Source organism: Myxine glutinosa, chromosome 10 (genome assembly GCF_964187855.1).
Source record: "Myxine glutinosa chromosome 10, kmMyxGlut1.1, whole genome shotgun sequence".
NCBI classification, from domain to species: Eukaryota; Metazoa; Chordata; class Myxini; order Myxiniformes; family Myxinidae; genus Myxine; species Myxine glutinosa.
Genome location: NC_136270.1, coordinates 21128791 through 21147705, shown reverse-complemented (window position 1 = coordinate 21147705; position 18915 = coordinate 21128791). Strand labels below are relative to the sequence as shown.

At 44.5% G+C, this 18915-nt stretch overlaps 1 protein-coding gene and 1 pseudogene across 6 annotated transcripts in view; both read left to right on the top strand.

The window, feature by feature from the left end:
- The window catches only part of LOC137434380 (uncharacterized), a 40825-nt gene that overhangs the window by 14136 nt on the left and 7774 nt on the right, over window positions 1-18915 (top strand). For 4 of the 6 annotated variants that reach the window (XM_078785417.1, XM_078785422.1, XM_078785418.1 and 1 more), the window contains 3 exons: window positions 2877-3012; window positions 7926-8358; window positions 15157-15297. In XM_078785417.1, coding sequence (XP_078641543.1) covers window positions 2887-3012; window positions 7926-8358; window positions 15157-15297 — 700 coding nt within the window. In that variant the 5' untranslated portion in view covers window positions 2877-2886. The remainder of the gene's footprint in view (window positions 1-2876; window positions 3013-7925; window positions 8359-15156; window positions 15298-18915) is intronic. The other 2 variants (XM_078785421.1, XM_078785423.1) reach the window with 1 other exon arrangement.
- LOC144893999 (uncharacterized) lies at window positions 15305-16721 on the top strand (annotated as a pseudogene).

Here is an 18915-nt window from a genome sequence, read left to right as displayed (position 1 = left end):
GTCCTGTAGTTTGAATGGTACGTACGCCCCAATATGCTGCGCTTGCTTTGTTTTACCTATTGATATCGGACATTGCCCATGTAACACTCTGATTCTAATGTCTGTTGCATGAATGTATTTTACAGGATGTTACTTCAGATCTAAATGATATTAAACCTACCCAAAGGTCAAGTCGTGTCTGTGCTTGATTTTCACGACACACACATAAAGACACACAAACACATACACACATAAAGACACACAAACACATACACACATAAAGACACACAAACACATTCACACCATAAAGACACACAAACACATACACACATAAAGACACATACACAAACACACATACACACATAAAGACACACACACACATACACATGCACACATAAAGACACACACACACACACACACATATACACATAAAGACACACACATACACCAGCACACATAAATACACACACACATAAAGACACACACACACACACACACACATAAACACACATACATACACACACATATACACATAAACACACACACACACACACACACATAAATATACACATAAACACACACACACACACACACACACACATACATATACACACATACACACATAAAGACATACACACATGAACATACATACACACATGAACATAAACACACATAAACACACACACACACACACACACGTACACACATAAAGACACACACACACGTACACACATAAAGACACACACACATACACACATAAAGACACACACACATACACACATAAAGACACATACACACTTGAACACATATACACATAAACACACATACACACATAAAGACACACACACACATACAGATGCACACATAAAGACACACACACACACACACACACACACACATACACATAAACACACACACACACACACACACACACACACACATAAATACACACACACACACACACACACACACATAAAGACACACGCATACACACATACACACATAAAGACATACACACATGAACATACATACACACATGAACATAAACACACATAAACACACACACACACACTCACTCACTCACTATCTCTGCCATGCCGGTCTGTCTGTGTCTGTGTGTCTCTCAGCCATGCCAGTCTGTCTGTCTCTGCCGCGCTGGTCTGGGTCTGACTCTGTCTCTGCTGTACCGGTCTGTGTATGACTCTGCGTCTTCCGCCGCCAAGCAAACATCACTCATCCTTCGATGTGTACGTCTCCCATCCAAGCACAAACCTAGTTTCTGAGATGACAGGATTCTGCGTGTTGAACCTGAAAAGTTTAACAAAGTGGAGACTTCTCGGTGCATGTGTCTGAGACAATTGCAGTGACAGGAAAATAAAAACAGGTTTTATATGTATGAATTGTACAGGGTGTCTCAAAATACATGGAACCCATGTCACTGCTAATAATTCTGCCAATATTAATGTTCTTGTTCTTTTTTTTCAGATTTGAAGAGAGGAGACCATAACAACTAATAATTATCAATCAAAATGCCTTGGACGAAGGAGGAAAAAATATTTTGCGTCACTACTTATTTGGAGACGAAATCATTCAAAACGGTGCAAGCAAAATTTCGCAGGAAGTTCAACTTCAACAACTATCCCCAGAAAAACCAAATTTATCGTTGGGCACACAAATTTCAAGCCACTGGATCAGTAAACAACCTCAACAAGAAGGCAGAAACACCCAGTTCTGGCAGGAAGCTGACTGCAAGATCTCCTGACAATGTGAATGCAGTGAGACATTCTGTCGGAAGGAGCCCGAAAAAGTCCATCCGAAGACGTAGCCAAGAGCTGGGTCTTTCACGTGCGTCAGTGCAAAGAATCTTGATCAAGGATCTTCAGCTGTACCCATATAAGATCCAGATGAAGCATAAACTCACACCAGCTGACATGGCAAAACGTGTAGTGATGTGCCGGTGGTTCGAGAACAAGATCGAAGAGAATCCTGACTTTCTTGATGATGTTTGGTTCAGCGACGAAGCACACTTCTTGCTCTGTGGGCATGTCAATAGCAAGAACAATGTGTTCTGGGGCACACAAGCCCCAGACGAGGTGCTTCAGAGGCCCTTGCACTCTGTGAAATGCACGGCCTGGGTGGCCATCTCAAAACATGGCATAATCGGACCGTTTTGGTTTGAAGACGCAGACGAGGAGGCAGTCACTGTCACAAAGGAGCGTTACATTGTGGTGCTCAACAAGTTCTGGAGGGGACTTGGGAGATGTGGTGGCGTGAATCGAGATGTGCAATGGTTCCAACAAGATGGGGCAACTGATGCAGTGGCTGATGCAGTCACGGTGGAGTGGCTGGACCACCGATTCCCTGATCGGCTGATCAGCAGGTGCCGCGAACCCGAGTGGTCTCCGCATTCACCCGATCTGAACCCCCCAGATTTTTATCTCTGGGGGTTCTTGAAGGACCACGTGTATGAGAATCGTCCTCAATCCATTTCTGAACTGAAAGTGGCCATCACCCAGAAGATTCGTGCCATCAGGAAGGAAGAGTGTGTCAGGGTGATTGACAACTTCGCTCGTCGGCTTCAAGTGTGTCTAAGGCGCAAAGGCGGTCATTTGGAACATGTGCTCTAATAAATGTATCCTTTGAGCTAGAGACCTCAAATCTTCAGTTTTTTTATTGTTATCATATCAGCTTCCAGGAAATGTAATCTTTTTTGGAGTTTCTTGTCTGAATAATAAATTATCATGTTAATGGGTTCCATCTATTTTGAGACACCCTGTACTTTGTATTAAACAAGAGGATAAACTCTGACCCTGAACGCGACATGACGCTGATGTCGTATGTGTAAATTTTGCCAACACATCACTTTCAAACTAGGATAGCATCCGTGTGCTCCTCAGGTCTTTGAAGATGGAGATTTTTGGTCACAAATACATGGAATTAGAGTGGCCGATCGAGCTTATGCCCTTATTATGGGCTCATCAGGATAACGTACTGACAAATCATTTATTTGTGACCATGCTTCACAGCTCAGAGGTGAGTGTGGCTGTCTCTTATGTATACGATACTGTCAGTGTAAATGTGGTGATCAAGCTGGATACGTTTACCGTTTAGCTAAGTGGTTCCCAACCTTTTTGTACTTGCGACCCTTTTCTCAAAACTCCGAAACACACGCGACCCCCCCCCCCCCCCCACCACCAGCCGTTTCAGTTTTACAAATTTTTCTGAGAAGGAAAAGGGAAGAAAGAGAAAACAATCATTAATTCATCAATTTTTACAAATTTTACTGCAATATTCCTTGCACATTATAAAATTCGGGTAATTTTCGTTAGTTAGTCAAACCAAGCTCATCATTTTTTCTCACTGCCATCCATCGTCACACAATCCATGATCGTCATCACTAACATATCATCATCTCTCCAACCTAGCTAGTGGGATGGTTGGGGTTGCATTTGAGCAGCGAGTCTTGGAATTCGTGGCAGGGTGTTTGTAAGAGCCAATCTCATGTCATCCTCGACATCCAATCTGTTCCTGGTCTTCTTTTTGATGTGGACGAGGGTAGAAAATCCGGCCTCGCAGAGGTAAGTGGAGGCAAATGGAAGAAGAACACGTAAGGCCAGCATGCTGGTAGTGAAGAAAGGTAGAGACCTTTTCCATGACGTCAACAGCTTTTGTAGTGGTTTCAAGTGCACTATAGAAGAGGAATTCTTCTTTGATGTCTAAATGAATGTACCTCACGAAGACGAGCAACTGAGAACATGAACTCGCATCCGTTGATTCGTCGAGTTGAAAGGAGAACAACGGAGAATCTTTGATTTCATCCCAAACCTGCTCTTTCACATCCATAGACATATGAGAAATACGCCTCTGAAGAGTATTGTTGCGGATCTTGGTCGTCGGCTCTCCCCTTATCAAGGGGGGGTTAATCCCCTTGTCTTGTTATCTGGCCGACCCGAGTCCTGGGGGTTATAACGCTCCTTCTGGTCGGTATTAGGTAGGGTTATTTGTCAATTTAGTCCCAAATACCTAATTACGAACACCGACCGCGAAGCAGGGAAATAACTCCCGCCCGAACCACGGCGTTAGTGGACACGCCGAGCGAAGTCAGCCGCGATTCGGGCCGTTAACAGGGACTAAACCGGATTCTGAGCGGTTCCTAATCGTGCCACGTTTACCCAATGAGAGAAAAGACGGATGCGATCGGATAAAAGGAAAACCAGGAAGAACAAGTAATTTATTTACAATTTGTACAAGAAGGAGAAGAGGAAACAAAATAAATATACAAGATAGGAAGAGGAAGAAGCAGAACACAGGGCAGTCTTATGGCAGTCTTACTTAATACCCAGGACAAACATACACACTCACACGGGGATTGTAGATGGTTGATGGAACAGGTAGAGGGTCCGGCGATGGGGTCCAGGCTCCGGTCCAGCGGCGAAACCCGGCAGGCAGCTCCGCGTGTAGTTGAGCGCGACTGGACAGTTTTATATAGCGGGGGGAAGCTGGTGTTCTGCGTACGTAATATGTGCACACTTGTGCCAAACGCCCTCTCTCCAAAGTCCTCCTTTGATAAAGGTGCGCTCTCCCAATTGTCCAATGCAACGCGCGTTTCCCAGCGAGTCCTTAACAAGCGCTGCCGTATCTCTCTTTCAAGCCAATGCAATGCGCTCGCTGGCAAGTTCTTTGATCAGCGCACTCTCCCGACCAAGTCCGAGTTCTGCGCACCAATCCTTCTCCGCGTAAGTCTTCTTACAACGCGCGTGCCTCCAACAAGTCCCGTAAGCAGTTCTCTTAACAGCGCCAGCGAGTGAGTCCTCTTACAATGCGCGCGCCTCCAACCAGTCCCTTTGTACTGCACGCTGCCGCTGGGAGTCCTCTTTCAATAGCGCTCTCCCAATTAATTCTCTCCAACAAGCGCGCCTCCGACTCCTGTGAAAGGGCTTTGCGCTCGCTTATATATCTCCACCAGCAAAACGCTCCGCGAGCCCAAAACCACGCCTGTCGGCGATGTCCCTTCGGCCCTGGTTGGCTGGTGAGGGCTTACCGGCTCCGCCTTTGACGGCTGGATGACGTGGCCACACCTTCTTCTTGGCGTTCTGCCCCCTTTCTCGGGCCTCACCGCGTGGCTTATGGCGGCGTTTGGATGGAAGCCCAGCGAGGCTGCGAACGCTGCTAACAAAGGCGCTTAACAAATTGGGAGGGGCCATGAGGCAGACTGGAGGGCGTGTAATGGCGTCGCTTGGAGAGGGAGGTTGCAAACTGAATGGAATGGGGCCTACTTCTTATTTGATTGACACAACGCAGATTCAACTATTGGAAACACGGCCTTATCTAAAACACATACTAATGAAATAACTGGAATCCTATAGTGGCCTACGTGTTGCTTGTGGACTAACTAGGGGTGCTACCTTTAACCTTTAATGATGTTGAATTTATTTACACAAGTGAGGGTTCTCAAAACTGCAACAGTATTATTCGACAAAGATACTTGCTGCATCTTCTTCGCGCTGGCTTCCCCGAGAACGAGCTTCACCATCTTCAACATGCAGCGTTTGATAAGTTTCCCTCCAATGGTGTGAGGCTTTTTGTGTTTGGCAATTTCCAACACAACTTCATATGAGGCCTCCACTGCTGCTGCACTATGTTGCTGAAAAGACCCACTAGCATCGAGCTTTTGACGTTTGAGAAGAATCATGACGTTTGAAGAACTCCAAATCCTTCTCTGCGTGTTCCGGATGCTTCGTCTCTAGGTGACGCTTGAGTTTCGAAGGTTTCATTGACCGCACTCAGGACAACATGGCACAAGACGCATTGTGGTTTCTCGACGCCGTTGTTGGCGAGTACTTTGGTGAAGCCAATGTCGAGGTAGTCTTCCGAGTATTTGCGCCTTTTAGCCATTGCTTCAGATCTGTAAATACAAAAACCCGGAAATAGACTATGTTCATCTCATATCGGCAACACATCGAAAAGAGCGAGCGAAAAATATAGCCAACTCCACCGGCACAACATTATGTTGTGTGTTCTAGGTATCAGTGAAATGAAAGTTTTGGTAATGTTCCCTTCTCCCAAGGCTACCAAGTTCTCCCAAGGCTTCTCGACCCCCCCTCCCCAGCTCACCCTCCGTGACCCCATGGGGGGTCGTGACCCACAGGTTGGGAACCCCTGATTTAGCTGGATACGTGATCAAATTGGATAAGATAATAACTCACAAAGTCCCGGATAAGATAATAACCCGGATCTCACCATCCCACCATCGTCCCACCCAGATTCGTCCCACCATCCCTCAAAATTGCTGCTGTTACCCCCATTCTGAAAAAACCTGGACTAAACCCTGACACCCTAAATAACTTCAGACCCATCTCCAACCTACCCTTTCTGTCAAAGGTTTTGGAACGCGCTGTAGCCACTCAACTCAAGCATCACCTCTCTGCCAATAACCTGTATGAAACATTCCAATCCGGATTCCGGTCCAACCACAGTACTGAAACTGCTCTCCTCAAAATCACCAACGACCTTCTCCTCTCCTCTGATGCTGGCAACCTCAACATTCTCATCCTCCTCGACCTCAGCGCTGCCTTTGACACCATCGATCACACCATCCTCCTCACCCGACTTGAAACCACCTTTAACATTACCGGCACTGCCCTCTCTTGGATTAAATCATACCTCTCTGACAGACGTCAGTTCATCTCCATCAATAACTGCAAATCCCCCACTGCTCCCCTCCCCCAAGGTGTCCCTCAAGGTTCAGTTCTTGGCCCCCTCCTCTTTATCCTTTACCTGTCCCCCCTCGGTCACTTAATCCGCCGTCATGGTCTCCAATTCCACTGCTTCGCCGATGACATCCAGCTTTTCATCTCCACCAAGTCCATCTCCACCGCCACCCACTCTATCCTGACAAACTGCATCACTGAAATAAAATCCTGGCTTCAAATCAACTTCCTCAAACTTAACTGTGATAAATCTGAAATAATCATCATTGGCCCAAAAACGCTCACCAAGTCCACCCATAACTTTGCCCTCAACATCGACGGTTTCCCAGTGTCCACCTCCCCTCACATCCGGAATCTTGGCATCATCTTTGACCAAACCCTCTCCTTCGACAAATACACTAAACAGATCACAAAGACAGCCTTCTTCCACCTGAAAAACATCGCCCGTCTCCGTCCATCCCTCTCCTCTGTGGCTGCAGAAACCCTCATCCACGCCTTCATCACTTCCCGTCTGGACTACTGCAATAGCCTCCTTTATGGTTCACCCTCAACAATCACCAATAAACTCCAATACATTCAGAACTCCGCTGCCCGTCTACTCACCCATTCCCGGACCCGTGACCACATCACCCCCGTCCTTTACAAGCTTCACTGGCTCCCCATCTCCCAGAGAATCCAGTACAAAATCCTCCTCTTGACCTACAAAGCCCTCCATAACCTGGCCCCATCCTACCTGGCTGACCTCCTCTCCAGACACACTCCCACCCGCAACCTCCGCTCTGCTGGTACCAACCTCCTGACCCCCCCCATCCGGACCAAATTTAGATCCTGGGGGGACAGGGCCTTCTCCATCGCTGCTCCCACCCTCTGGAACTCGCTACCTCACACCATCAGAGACTCCTCCTCACTCACCACATTCAAAACATCACTCAAGACCCACCTGTTCAACACTGCATTCAACATTTAACCCACAGCATCTAACCCCTGACTATCTCCTCTCCTTCTCCCTCCTTTGTGCTTTGAATATTTCCCTATTGATTCTTCTTTTTTTGCAATTGTCTTTATGTTTTGCTATGCGTTATGTTTTGCACTCTGTCAAAGCGTCTTTGGGCTTCCTGAAAAGCGCTATATAAAATAAATGCATTATTATTATTATTATTATCTCAGTCAAACTGAGTAAAGGAAATACCATGTCTAACCTTTCTGTGATTAACATAAGCATTGTATCCTTGGCAGATCATGGATGAAATGGAGAGCTTCTTGGAATGGCTCAAGTCCCAAGGCCTGAGAGCAGAAACGGCCCAAGCAGTGATCGATAAGCTTGGAATTGAGAATCAGAAGGTTATTCGAGCTTGTACTGAGTCGGATCCATTACGGACCGAGCTCCTCTCTCTTGCCGAAGAGAAATTACAATTTGCAATGTATGCTGACTTCGGTAAATTTATGAATTCTTTTTCGAAGCCACAAGATGTCCAGATTGCAGGTTCTTCTCTGTTGGGAAGTATTTTCGTCACCTTCGAGAATGTTATTCGGGAACTTTCCCGTTTCTGTGAAAAGATTTTCGGATCCAAAAATGTGCACCAGGACAACGTTTCTGGTTTCTGTGGAATCGGGCTGAGTGATTTCCGCAGTCTCCAATTTCAGGATGATGGATTAACACCCAAATCTGGTACGTGACGTATTTTTAAAAATACAACAAGTAACCTTATGACAACAAGCATGTCAACAAGTAACCTTTATGTTCTGTGATTATTTTTTTATTTTTACCTCTGCCACCAAAGGTGGTTGGAGGTTATGTTTTCACCCCTGTCTGTTTGTCTGTGAGCAGGCTATCTCAAAACATTGTGGATGGATTCTGATGAACCTTGGTAGACAGGTTGCGTGTGTGACGAGGACGTATTGGTTAGATTTTGGTAAAGATCCGGATGCGGATCCTATAATTAGCCCTTCCGCTGCACAGCAGGAGACAGAGTTGTGTGTGTGTGTGTGTGTGTGTGTGTGTGTGTGTGTGTGTGTGTGTGTGTGTGTGTGTGTGTGTGTGTCGTTAGTTTTTGTCGTGTAGCGGGAGCATTGACTGGTGGTATTTCAGCAGCGGTAAAAACTGCTAATGAAAGGAAGGCTCAAATACAGGCTCAAAAAGAGTTGGAAAGACATAACAAGGAGTTGGAGAACCAAATTAGTGGAAGTGGTGTAATTGTCGAATTTGCTGAAAAACATGAAAGCCTACCTGATAAATCACTGCTTCCTGATAAATCACTGATAATCCAGATAAATCACCTACCTGATAAATCACTCCGGTGTGTGTGTTTGTGTGTTTGTCTGTCCGCTCACTTATACTTGCCGACAGGTCACAATTTTAAACCGATCCTCACGAAACTTCACCAAATGGTAGAGTTGGTGGTCTGACAGAATCTTATTTTTTTTTGAGGCCAAAGGGCAACCACTTTCCTTCAAATTTCTAAAATCCTCAATTTTCATTCGACTGATTTGAAACTTGAATAGGGTTTACATATCAGCAAACTGGATTCAACCACCAAATATTTTTGACATCAACATAGGCCAAAAGGTCAACAACCTTCTCAAATTTCAAAAATCTGCAATTTTCATCTGATTGACTTGAAACTTAAATCGGATTTTCATATCAGCTAACTGAATTCAACCCCAAACTATTTTTGAGATCAGCATCGGCCAAAATATCAACATAGGCAAAAGGTCAACAACTTTTCAAATTTCTAATATCCGCAATTTTCATCCGATTGACTTGAAATTTGAATCGGATTTTCATAGCAGCAGACTTTCATAGCTGCAGATCACCAACACTACATGGCCAAAAGTATGCGGACACCCCTTATAATTAGTGGATTTGGCTGTTTCAGCCACACCCATTGTTGACAGGTATATATAATCAAGCACACAGCCATGCAATCTCCATAGACAAATATTAGCAGTAGAATGGGCCATACTGAAGAGCTCAGTCACTTTCAACGTGACACCGTCATGGGATGCAACCTTTACAACAAGTCAGTTCGTCAAATTTCTGCACTGCTAGAGCTGCCCCGGTCAACTGTAAGTGCTGTTATTGTGAAGTAGAAACGTCTAGGAGCAACAACAGCTCATATGTGAGGTGGAAGACCACACAAGTTCACAGAACAGGACCGCCGAGTGCTGAAGTACGTAAAAATGCTCTGTCCTCGGTTGCAACACTCACTACTGAGTTCCAAACGGCCTCTGAAAGCAACGTCAGCACAATGAGTTTTCGTCGGGAGTTTCATGAAATGGGTTTCCATGGCCGAGCAGCTGCACACAAGCCTAAGATCACCATGTGCAATGCCAAGCGTCGGCTGGAGTGGTGTAAAGCTCACTGCCATTGGACTCTGGAGCAGTGGAATAGCGTTCTCTGGAGTGATGAATCACGTTTCACCATCTGGCAGTCCGACTGACAAATCTGGGTTTGGCGGATGCCAGGAGAACGCGACTTGCCCGAATGCACAGTGCCAACTGTAAAGTTTGGTGGAAGAGGAATAATGGTCTGGGGCTGTTTTTCATGGTTCGTGCTGGGCCCCTTGGTTCCAGTGAAGGGAAATATTAACGCTACAACATACAATGACATTCTAGAATCGAGACGATTGTGTGCTTCCAACTTTGTGGTAACATTTTGGGGAAGGCCCTTTCATGTTTCAGCATGACAATGCCCCTGTGCACTGTGAGGTCCATACAGAAATGCTTTGTTGAGATCGGTGTGGAAGAACTTGACTGGCCTGCACAGAGCCCTGACCTCAACTCCATCAAATAAAAATTCCAGCTCTTACAACTCTTCCTTCCTACATTCCCTAAACTCACCTGCATTCCACCCCTCCTCCAACGTTTTCAAACGGATCTCTGACTTGAAAATCACAAGAAACTCATTTTGCAATAAATGTTTGTTTTCCATTAATCGTCCAACACTTTGTAAAATCCAAACTCATCCTTCCCCTCCTAAATTCCCCCTCACCGATCCTTTTCAAATCTCCCCCTTGCCCCTCCCCTCATAAACTCTCCCCTCCCCTCCTCCTAAACTCCCTCCTCACCCCTCCCCTTCTAAACTCCCCACCCTCCTTTTTTCTCCAATTCTCCCCTCGAAACCCTCCTCAAAGCGTCCTCCCCACTTCCTCTCCCTTCCAACTCTTACCTCCATCTCCTCCAACCTTCTTCCTCGCTCTGCCCCCCCCCCCCCTCCCTCAAACAACACCTTACTGTGCCTCATCCAATCACCATCAAACCTTTTGTCCTCCTCATCCTTCCCTTTCTCCTAGCTCTTCTGAAATCTCTGACACACCATCAACAGCTCTCCCTACCTCCTCCTCCTCTTCCTCATCTTACCCTACCCCTTCCCTCCCCTGTCCTGTATCCGATGCTCCCCCTTCCTCTTCCTTAACGGTATGGACCTCTAACATCCAGGGCCTTCGCTCAAACCTCATTGATCTCTCCATACAGGTTGCTTCTGACAAACCAGACATAATCTGCTTAACAGAAACTTTCCTCCTTCAAATGTCTCTGATTCCTTAATATCTCTCCCTGGTTACTCCCTCCTCCGGTATGACAGACCTGAGCCTCGTCCTGGAGGTGAGGTTGCTATCTTTATCAAAAAACTCTCTTCCTCATTCTCCCTGCACTTCCTCATTCTCTCTCCACCCCACCCCCAGGAGTACCTCTCGCTACGGCGTCCACTTCGCTCCCACATTTTCGTCCCCCATCGCACCGCGGAGCGAAAGGGGGACTATGGTTTTCCCCTCCGTCCGTGTGTGCGTGCGTGCGTGCGTTGAACATTGTGAGCGGAATATCTTGAAAAATAAATGAACTACTAACTTCTAATCCGGTGTGTGGGTGTACCTAGGCATAAGGAAGAACGCTATTGAAAATTGGGTCACCACGTCAAAATCCAAGATGGCCGCCGCCATATATGTCTGAACCTTGTGAGCGAAATATCTTGAAAAATAAACGAACTACTAACTTATAATCTGGTGTGTGGGTGTATCTACGCATAAGGAAGAACGCTCTTGAAAATTTGGTCGCCACGTCAAAATCCAAGATGGCCGCCGCCATGTATGTCTGAACCTTGTGAGCGGAATATCATGGAAAAATAAGCGAAGTACTAACTTCTAATCTGGTGTGTGGGTGTATCTAGGCATAAGGAAGAACGCTATTGAAAATTGGGTCGCCAGGTCAAAATCCAAGATGGCCACAAAATCCAAGATATGTCTGAACCTTGTGAGCGGAATATCTTGAAAAATAAACCAACTACTCACTTCTAATCTGGTGTGTGGGTGTGTCTCCAACCCACTCGCAAATATTATCGACTCTTTCCACATTTCCTGCGTCTTCCACTTTGTCAACTCACATCACTTCACCGACGGGGGACCTAGGCGTAACGCTTCTGTTCATATGTGTTATGTACCATCCACCAAACAGTGAAAACTCCATCTACATCTCGCTGTTTGATAACATGGACTAACTTATATCGACTCATCCCAACTCTCTCTTCCTCATATGTGGTGATTTCAACTGTCATCATGCCAGCTGGCTGGGTGTGGGTACCACTCTCACCAGCCATGACACCTCAGCAAAAGACTTCTGCGACTCACTGGGACTGACACAATCTGTCAATTTCCCAATCCAGATCTCAGTCAACGGAGCATCTTCTCTTCTAGACTTCGTTATGACAAACTTCTCTGCAAATGTCTGCTGCTCTTCTTCTGCTCCAATCAGTTCATCTGACCATATGCTTGTTAAAGTAAATATCTCTCTGGCCATTCCCAGAGAGCCTCTTCAACGTTGACGAGTCTGGCATTTCACTCAGGCTGACTGGCACGGTCTTCAAGCAGCCATACGTAGTGTGTTCAAAAAGTATCCTACCTTTATTTTTCGTGCGTAAAAAAAAGAAGCTAGGGAGGCGTTGATTGGTGCACGTATGTAGGCGATCCTAATGCACACGTGTGAATTTTTTCCCACCTGCAGAAGCTGTCATTCGACGGCAGACCGCCGATGAGTGAGGACATGTAAGTGAGCGCCGTCGGATTTTCGTTTTTGACAAAATGACAGAAAAACTTGAACAACGCTACTGCATCAAATTTTGTGTTTTTTGGCCTCGGGGATGTTGGATGCTTCCATTGTGATGACTGCAACTTGGTTTCTCGGTCGTACCCATAAACCCAGGACTCATCGCCAGTGATCACTGTGTTGAGGAAGCTGGGATCGCTGTTCACAGTCTCCAGCATGTCCTGTGCGATCTCCAAACGAAGTTGCTTCTGCTCAATCGTTAGCAGTTTTGGTACGAACTTCGCTGAGATTCTCCTGAAGCCCAAATCCTCCTTCATAATGGAATGAACGGTGTTGAATCTTGCGGATCGTTTCCACTTGGGAATCGCCAAGCTTTACACAAAATTTTATGCAGTAGCGTTGTTCAAGTTTTTCCGTCATTTTGTCAAAAACGAAAATCCGACAGCGCTCACTTCCATGTCCTCCCTCATCGGCGGTCTGCCGTCGAATGACAGCTTCTGCAGGTGGGAAAAAATTCATGCGTGTGCATTAGGATCGCCTACATACGTGCACCAATCAACACCTCCCTAGTTTCTTTTTTTTTACGCACGAAAAATAAAGGTCGGATACTTTTTGAACACAGTAGTAAATCATCTGGACTGGTCTCCCATCACTACTGCCTCTGACATCAACTCATCCTGGGAATTCTTCCAAAGTAAACTGCTCTCTCTCATGCACAGATTTATCCCATCCCGTCTTCAGTTGTCATACCCTGCCTCCCGTCCATGGTACACAGAATCTTGTGGTGTGGCAGTTGCCCTGAAACAACTTGCCTTCGCCTCCTGGAAATCAAATCCAATGGAAGGCAATCTCATTTCCTTTTACAAAGCTTGTTTGGAACAAGTGTTTGGAACAAGTTTGGAACATCTGGAACAAGTGTGTCTACGCTCAGGAGAGCCAGGAAACAATATCTCTCTACTCTCAAGAGTGAATTCCCAAACCTGTCTCCCTCTTCCAAATCCTGGCGGCGTCTTGTCAAATCTGTTTCTGGTGTTTGTTCCCCCTCCACCCCCTCCCTTACCTCAAACGGCTGCACAGCTGACTCCGCACGTGAAAAAGCTGAATGCCTCAACTCAGTGTTTGCCTCAAAATCTTGTGTTCCAAACCCGTCTCTCTCTGTACCCAGTCGTACCCAGCTGCTCCTGGACTCTGTGTCCTTCTCTCCTGACAAAGTGGAGAAGTTTATGTCAATCCTTGACTTTGATTCTGCAACTGGACCAGGCGGCATCAGCCCACGGGTCCTAAAATCCTGCTCTGCCGCTCTTTCACGCCCTCTCTCTGTTCTCTTCAACCTCTCTTTTGCTCAAGGTCACCTGCCTTCAGCTTGGAAATCAGCCAACATTTCCACTCTCCACAAAAAGGTGCAAAAACAGATCCTTGCAACTGCAGACCAATCAGCCTGCTCCCAAGTATCAGCAAAGTCATGGAATCCATCATTGCTTCGGATATCAACTCCTTCCTCTTCTTCTCAATGGCTTGATCTCTGATCATCAAATTGGATTCGGACCAGGTCACTCTACTCTGGACATGCTGCTTCTGCTGTCTCAATAATGGATGGAGGTCCTCAATGTCAAACAATAAATTAGAGCTGTCTCCCTTGATATGTCACGTGCCTTCGATAAAGTTTGGTATCCCGCTCTGCTCACCAAACTCTCCTCTGCATGGCTTGCGGACTTCCTTTCTGCTCGTAGTCAAAGTGTGACCCTGCATGGATTTCTCTCATCTCCCCTTTCTGTTCAGGCTGGAGTTCCCCAAGGCAGTGTTCTGGGCCCTGTGCTTTTTCTGGTCTTCATCAATGATCTCTCCGACTCTCTGGAACATCCTCTCTATCTCTTTGCTGATGACTCCACTCTCTGCCGCTCCATACCTCATCCCTCAGATCGGCAGTCTGCATCCTCCTCACTCTCTGCAGACCTTTTCAAAATCGCAGACTGGTCAAACAAGTGGAACATGTCTTTCAATCCTGACAAATCCCACTCTCACTATGTCTCTCAGAAAAGACAATCTGGAAAACCCTCCACAACGACTGGACCACTTGAAGAATCAAAGTTTTTAACGCCAGTAAATTCCCGAATTTTTTTTTCGTTGAATTTTACAATTTTTATTTTGTTGAAATTGAATTAAATACTTGAACACTGTTGAACACAAATCGCCTTCATGTTACTTCCAATAACTTACAGTTTAGCAGTACTTGGACATGTTAAATAGAGTCGTGAATCAGGGTAATGTGGAAGACTGCTTAACATCTGGAATTTTTCTTTTTAACAATCTTTAACTTCATTATTATATTTAAACTGAAGTATACATTCCATGGCGTAACATGTTCTATGAACTCTCAAGATGGTTCTCAATCTCATTTCCCTGCAAAAGTCTGATGTTGATTTGTACACAGGTGATGTCCATTCTGTAAATGTAGAAGGCAGACAACACAACAACGATTCATCTGTCACAGAAGATTCAAAATGTGCTTCTGCAAAGGAAGGTTCAGATGACATTCACATGACAAACGGAAGTGTTTCCTGTTTTGCAACTGGTGAGTGGAAACGTAAAAAATGAACATACAATCTTTTGTGTTGAGAAAATATATAATTTTCGGAAATGTGTGAAATATCTTGCATTTTGATTTTGTAAAAAAAAGAAAGAAAAAAAGTTCTTTGTTTCTGTAGAACAATCCAGAAGTAGTATGGGACAAATAAGGTACAGTCGCAGCTTGACAATGAGGAAGAAGCTTTATTTGAAGAAACAATCACGAAATCAAGACTCACTTCCTATAAATTACAAGTGCATGTCTGTGCCTCGCAACACCAAGATGAATATTAAATTAAACATACACAAAAAGGTTCTAGAAAGGCGAATACGTTATAAGTGTAATGTGTGCAGAATGGATTTTGCTTCAAAGAGTAACATGAAAATACACATGAGGATCCACACTGGAAAACTCCCTCACAAGTGCTCTGTCTGTGATAAAGGTTTCTTGACAAAAAGCAATTTGAAATTACACATGAGGATCCATACAGGAGAGCGTCCTTACAAATGCTCGATATGTGATAAAGGTTTCTCTAAAAAAGAGTTTGAATAAACACATGAGGATCCATACAGGAGAGCGTCCTCACAAATGCTCAATATGTGATAAAGGTTTCTCTAAAAAAGACAGTTTGAATAAACACATGAGGATCCATACAGGAGAGCGTCCTTACAAATGCTCGATATGTGATAAAGGTTTCTTGACAAAAAGCTATTTGAATAGACACATGAAGATCCATACAGGAGAGCGTCCTCACAAATGCTCAATATGTGATAAAGGTTTCTCTAAAAAAGACAGTTTGAATAAACACATGAGGATCCATACAGGAGAGCGACCTTACAAATGCGCGATATGTGATAAAGGTTTCTCTCAAAAAGGCGGTTTGAAAGTACATATGAGGATCTATACAGGAGAGTGTCCTTACAAATGCTCGATATGTGATAAAGGTTTCTCTGAAAAAGGCAGTTTGAAATTACATGTGAGGATCCATACAGGAGAGCGACCTTACAAATGCGCGATATGTGATAAATGTTTCTCTCAAAAAGGCCATTTGAAAGTGCATATGAGGATCCATACAGGAGAGCGTCCTCACAAATGCTCGATATGTGATTAATTTTTCTCAGAAAAAGGCAGTTTGAAATCACATATGAGGATCCATACGGTAGAGCGTCCTCACAAATACTCAATATGTGATAAAGGTTTCTCTGAAAAAGGCAGTTTGAATAAACATATGGGGATCCATACAGGGGAGCGACCCACACAAATGCTCTATGTGATTAAGGTTTCTCGAAAAAGGCAGTTTGAATAAACGAATGAGGATCATGAATAAACATATGGACAAAAAGCAATTTGGAATTACATAGGATCCATACAGGAGAGCGTCCTTCCAAATGCTCAATATGTGATGAAGGTTTCTCTCAAAAAGGCAGTTTGAAAACACATATGAGGACCCATACAGGACAATGACTTCACAAATGCTTGATATGTGATTAATGTTTCTGTCGAAAAGGCAGGTTGAAACACATATGAAGATCCATACAGGAGAGCTGAAATCTGAAATACCAGGATATGAAAAATGAGGTTAAGAGGATTTAAAAATTGAACAAACCTGAAATTGTACCAGTGATTGTCAGAGCAACAAGGAATCTGGAAAATCAAGAAAACCCTAACGAGTACTGAAAAAAACATTATAGGGAATATCACGACAAACTAGCTACAGGTGGAGGCTGTCAGAGGTTCAGTGAGGATTCTAAAACGAGCCCTTGGAACAAAGCTACGAGAATGAAGTTTCACAAACTGGTTCATGAATAATGATCCGCTACCGAAAAATGAAGTGGAGATTTTGAGATCTGGGAGAACTGCCTACCACCTCCTAAAACCCGCCCCTGGAGATAACAACCAAGGAGAGAGAGCGTCCTTTCAAATGTTCTATTTGTGTCAAGGATTTTATTTCTAAATTGAGCTTGAACTTCCATAGTGCAACCCATGCTGGAGTGCTCGCATAAAAAGTGCGCTGACTGTGGGGAAAGTTTTGCAGATAAAGGTTTGTTAAATTCACAAAGCATGACCCATGTCTGGTTCGATGTGCCCTCCTTGTAAGCGATTGTCAGCAGTCGGCAAGGTATTTAGTGAACCAGTAAGGAGAAAGCTATCATGAAAATGCACAGTCCTTTGGGCATATTCCTTGTAAGCACAACTCCTCAGAGTACCATCTGTAATCCATGACAACCAGCACCCCAAACCCCTTGATGAAAGCCATACGGCTGGCTGTCGCCAGAATGTCCACAACAATGACTGCAAATTGGTGTCAGAAATCAAGAAGAATCTCAAAATGCTAACCCCATCTGCATCCTCAAACTAAGTTTAAAGAAAATGACAGTTTTTTTAAAATGTAAAATTTATTAACTTGGTTTTCCATATTCTCATAACAGAGGATTGTTGAAAAGTTCATGCCAAAAACTCAAATGGGAACAGAACTTAATTTCTCAATCTGATCTTGGATATCATCGTGCTTCTTTTAGGGCCTTCCTTAGGTTGCTGTTTGTAATTCCTATCTCTGTCCTTGCCATGTATCCAGCCAAATTCCATTTTAATTTTTTGATTGTGACCACTGTTTAGGAATTTTGTTTTCTATCTGATTTAGTTGTTTTTCTTGTCCCTTTTTGGTTATGCTCAGATGGCATCTTTCCATGGCATTTTGAACATCAATTTTTAATCAATCTTTGCTGTATTCCATGTTTCATTGCCATGTGTGATATTGGGAGAACATCCTTGTTGTAAAATTGTTTATCAGAAGACTCCTGCCTATGTTTTTCATGAACCTTGAATTTGTGAAGGGTTTTACAATAAAGAGAGGTCCTCAAAGCACAAATGCACTGTCTGTGTTATTGTGAATATGGAATGGCACATTATTATCAATTTTATCAGTCGGTGGAGAGTTTGGAGTTGTCCATGTCCCCATAAGTAATCCTGATCAAACCAAGAGTTGTTCACCAATCCAGTTGAGAGCCTTGCATAGCATTCACCATCATGGCATGACTTCACTTCATGCAATGACTGATTGTTGCCAAGCAGCTCAGTTACACAGGTCCCAATGTGGAAGGCCACACAGCTGGTTTCCACCACATTTTCTCAACACCAATGGTAATGCATTGTTAATGGAGGGAATACCTTTAAACACAGACTTCATAAGAAGAGAAGAGGGAAACGAACCCGATGTGGCCACTGACCAGACCACACAGTAAGAATTATTCCAAAAAAAAAAAAAAAAAAAAACTTCCACAAAGATCTTTGCAACTACAGACCAATCAGCCTGCTCCCAATCATCAGCAAGGTCATGGAATCCATCATTGCTTCTGACATTAAATCCTTCCCCTTCTCCAACGGCTTGATCTCAGATCATCAATTTTTATTCAGACCTGTCTCAACTCTGGCCACTCGACTCTGGACATGCTGCTTGGGCTGTCTCAACAATATATGGATGTCATCAATGCTAAACAGGAAATCTGAGCCGTCTCCCTTGACATATCTTGGATACAGTCTGGCACTCCGTCCTGCTCACCAAACTCTCCTGTATGGTGTTCTTTGGTAAAATGCCAGGGGCATAGAAAAGGCCCCTTTATATAA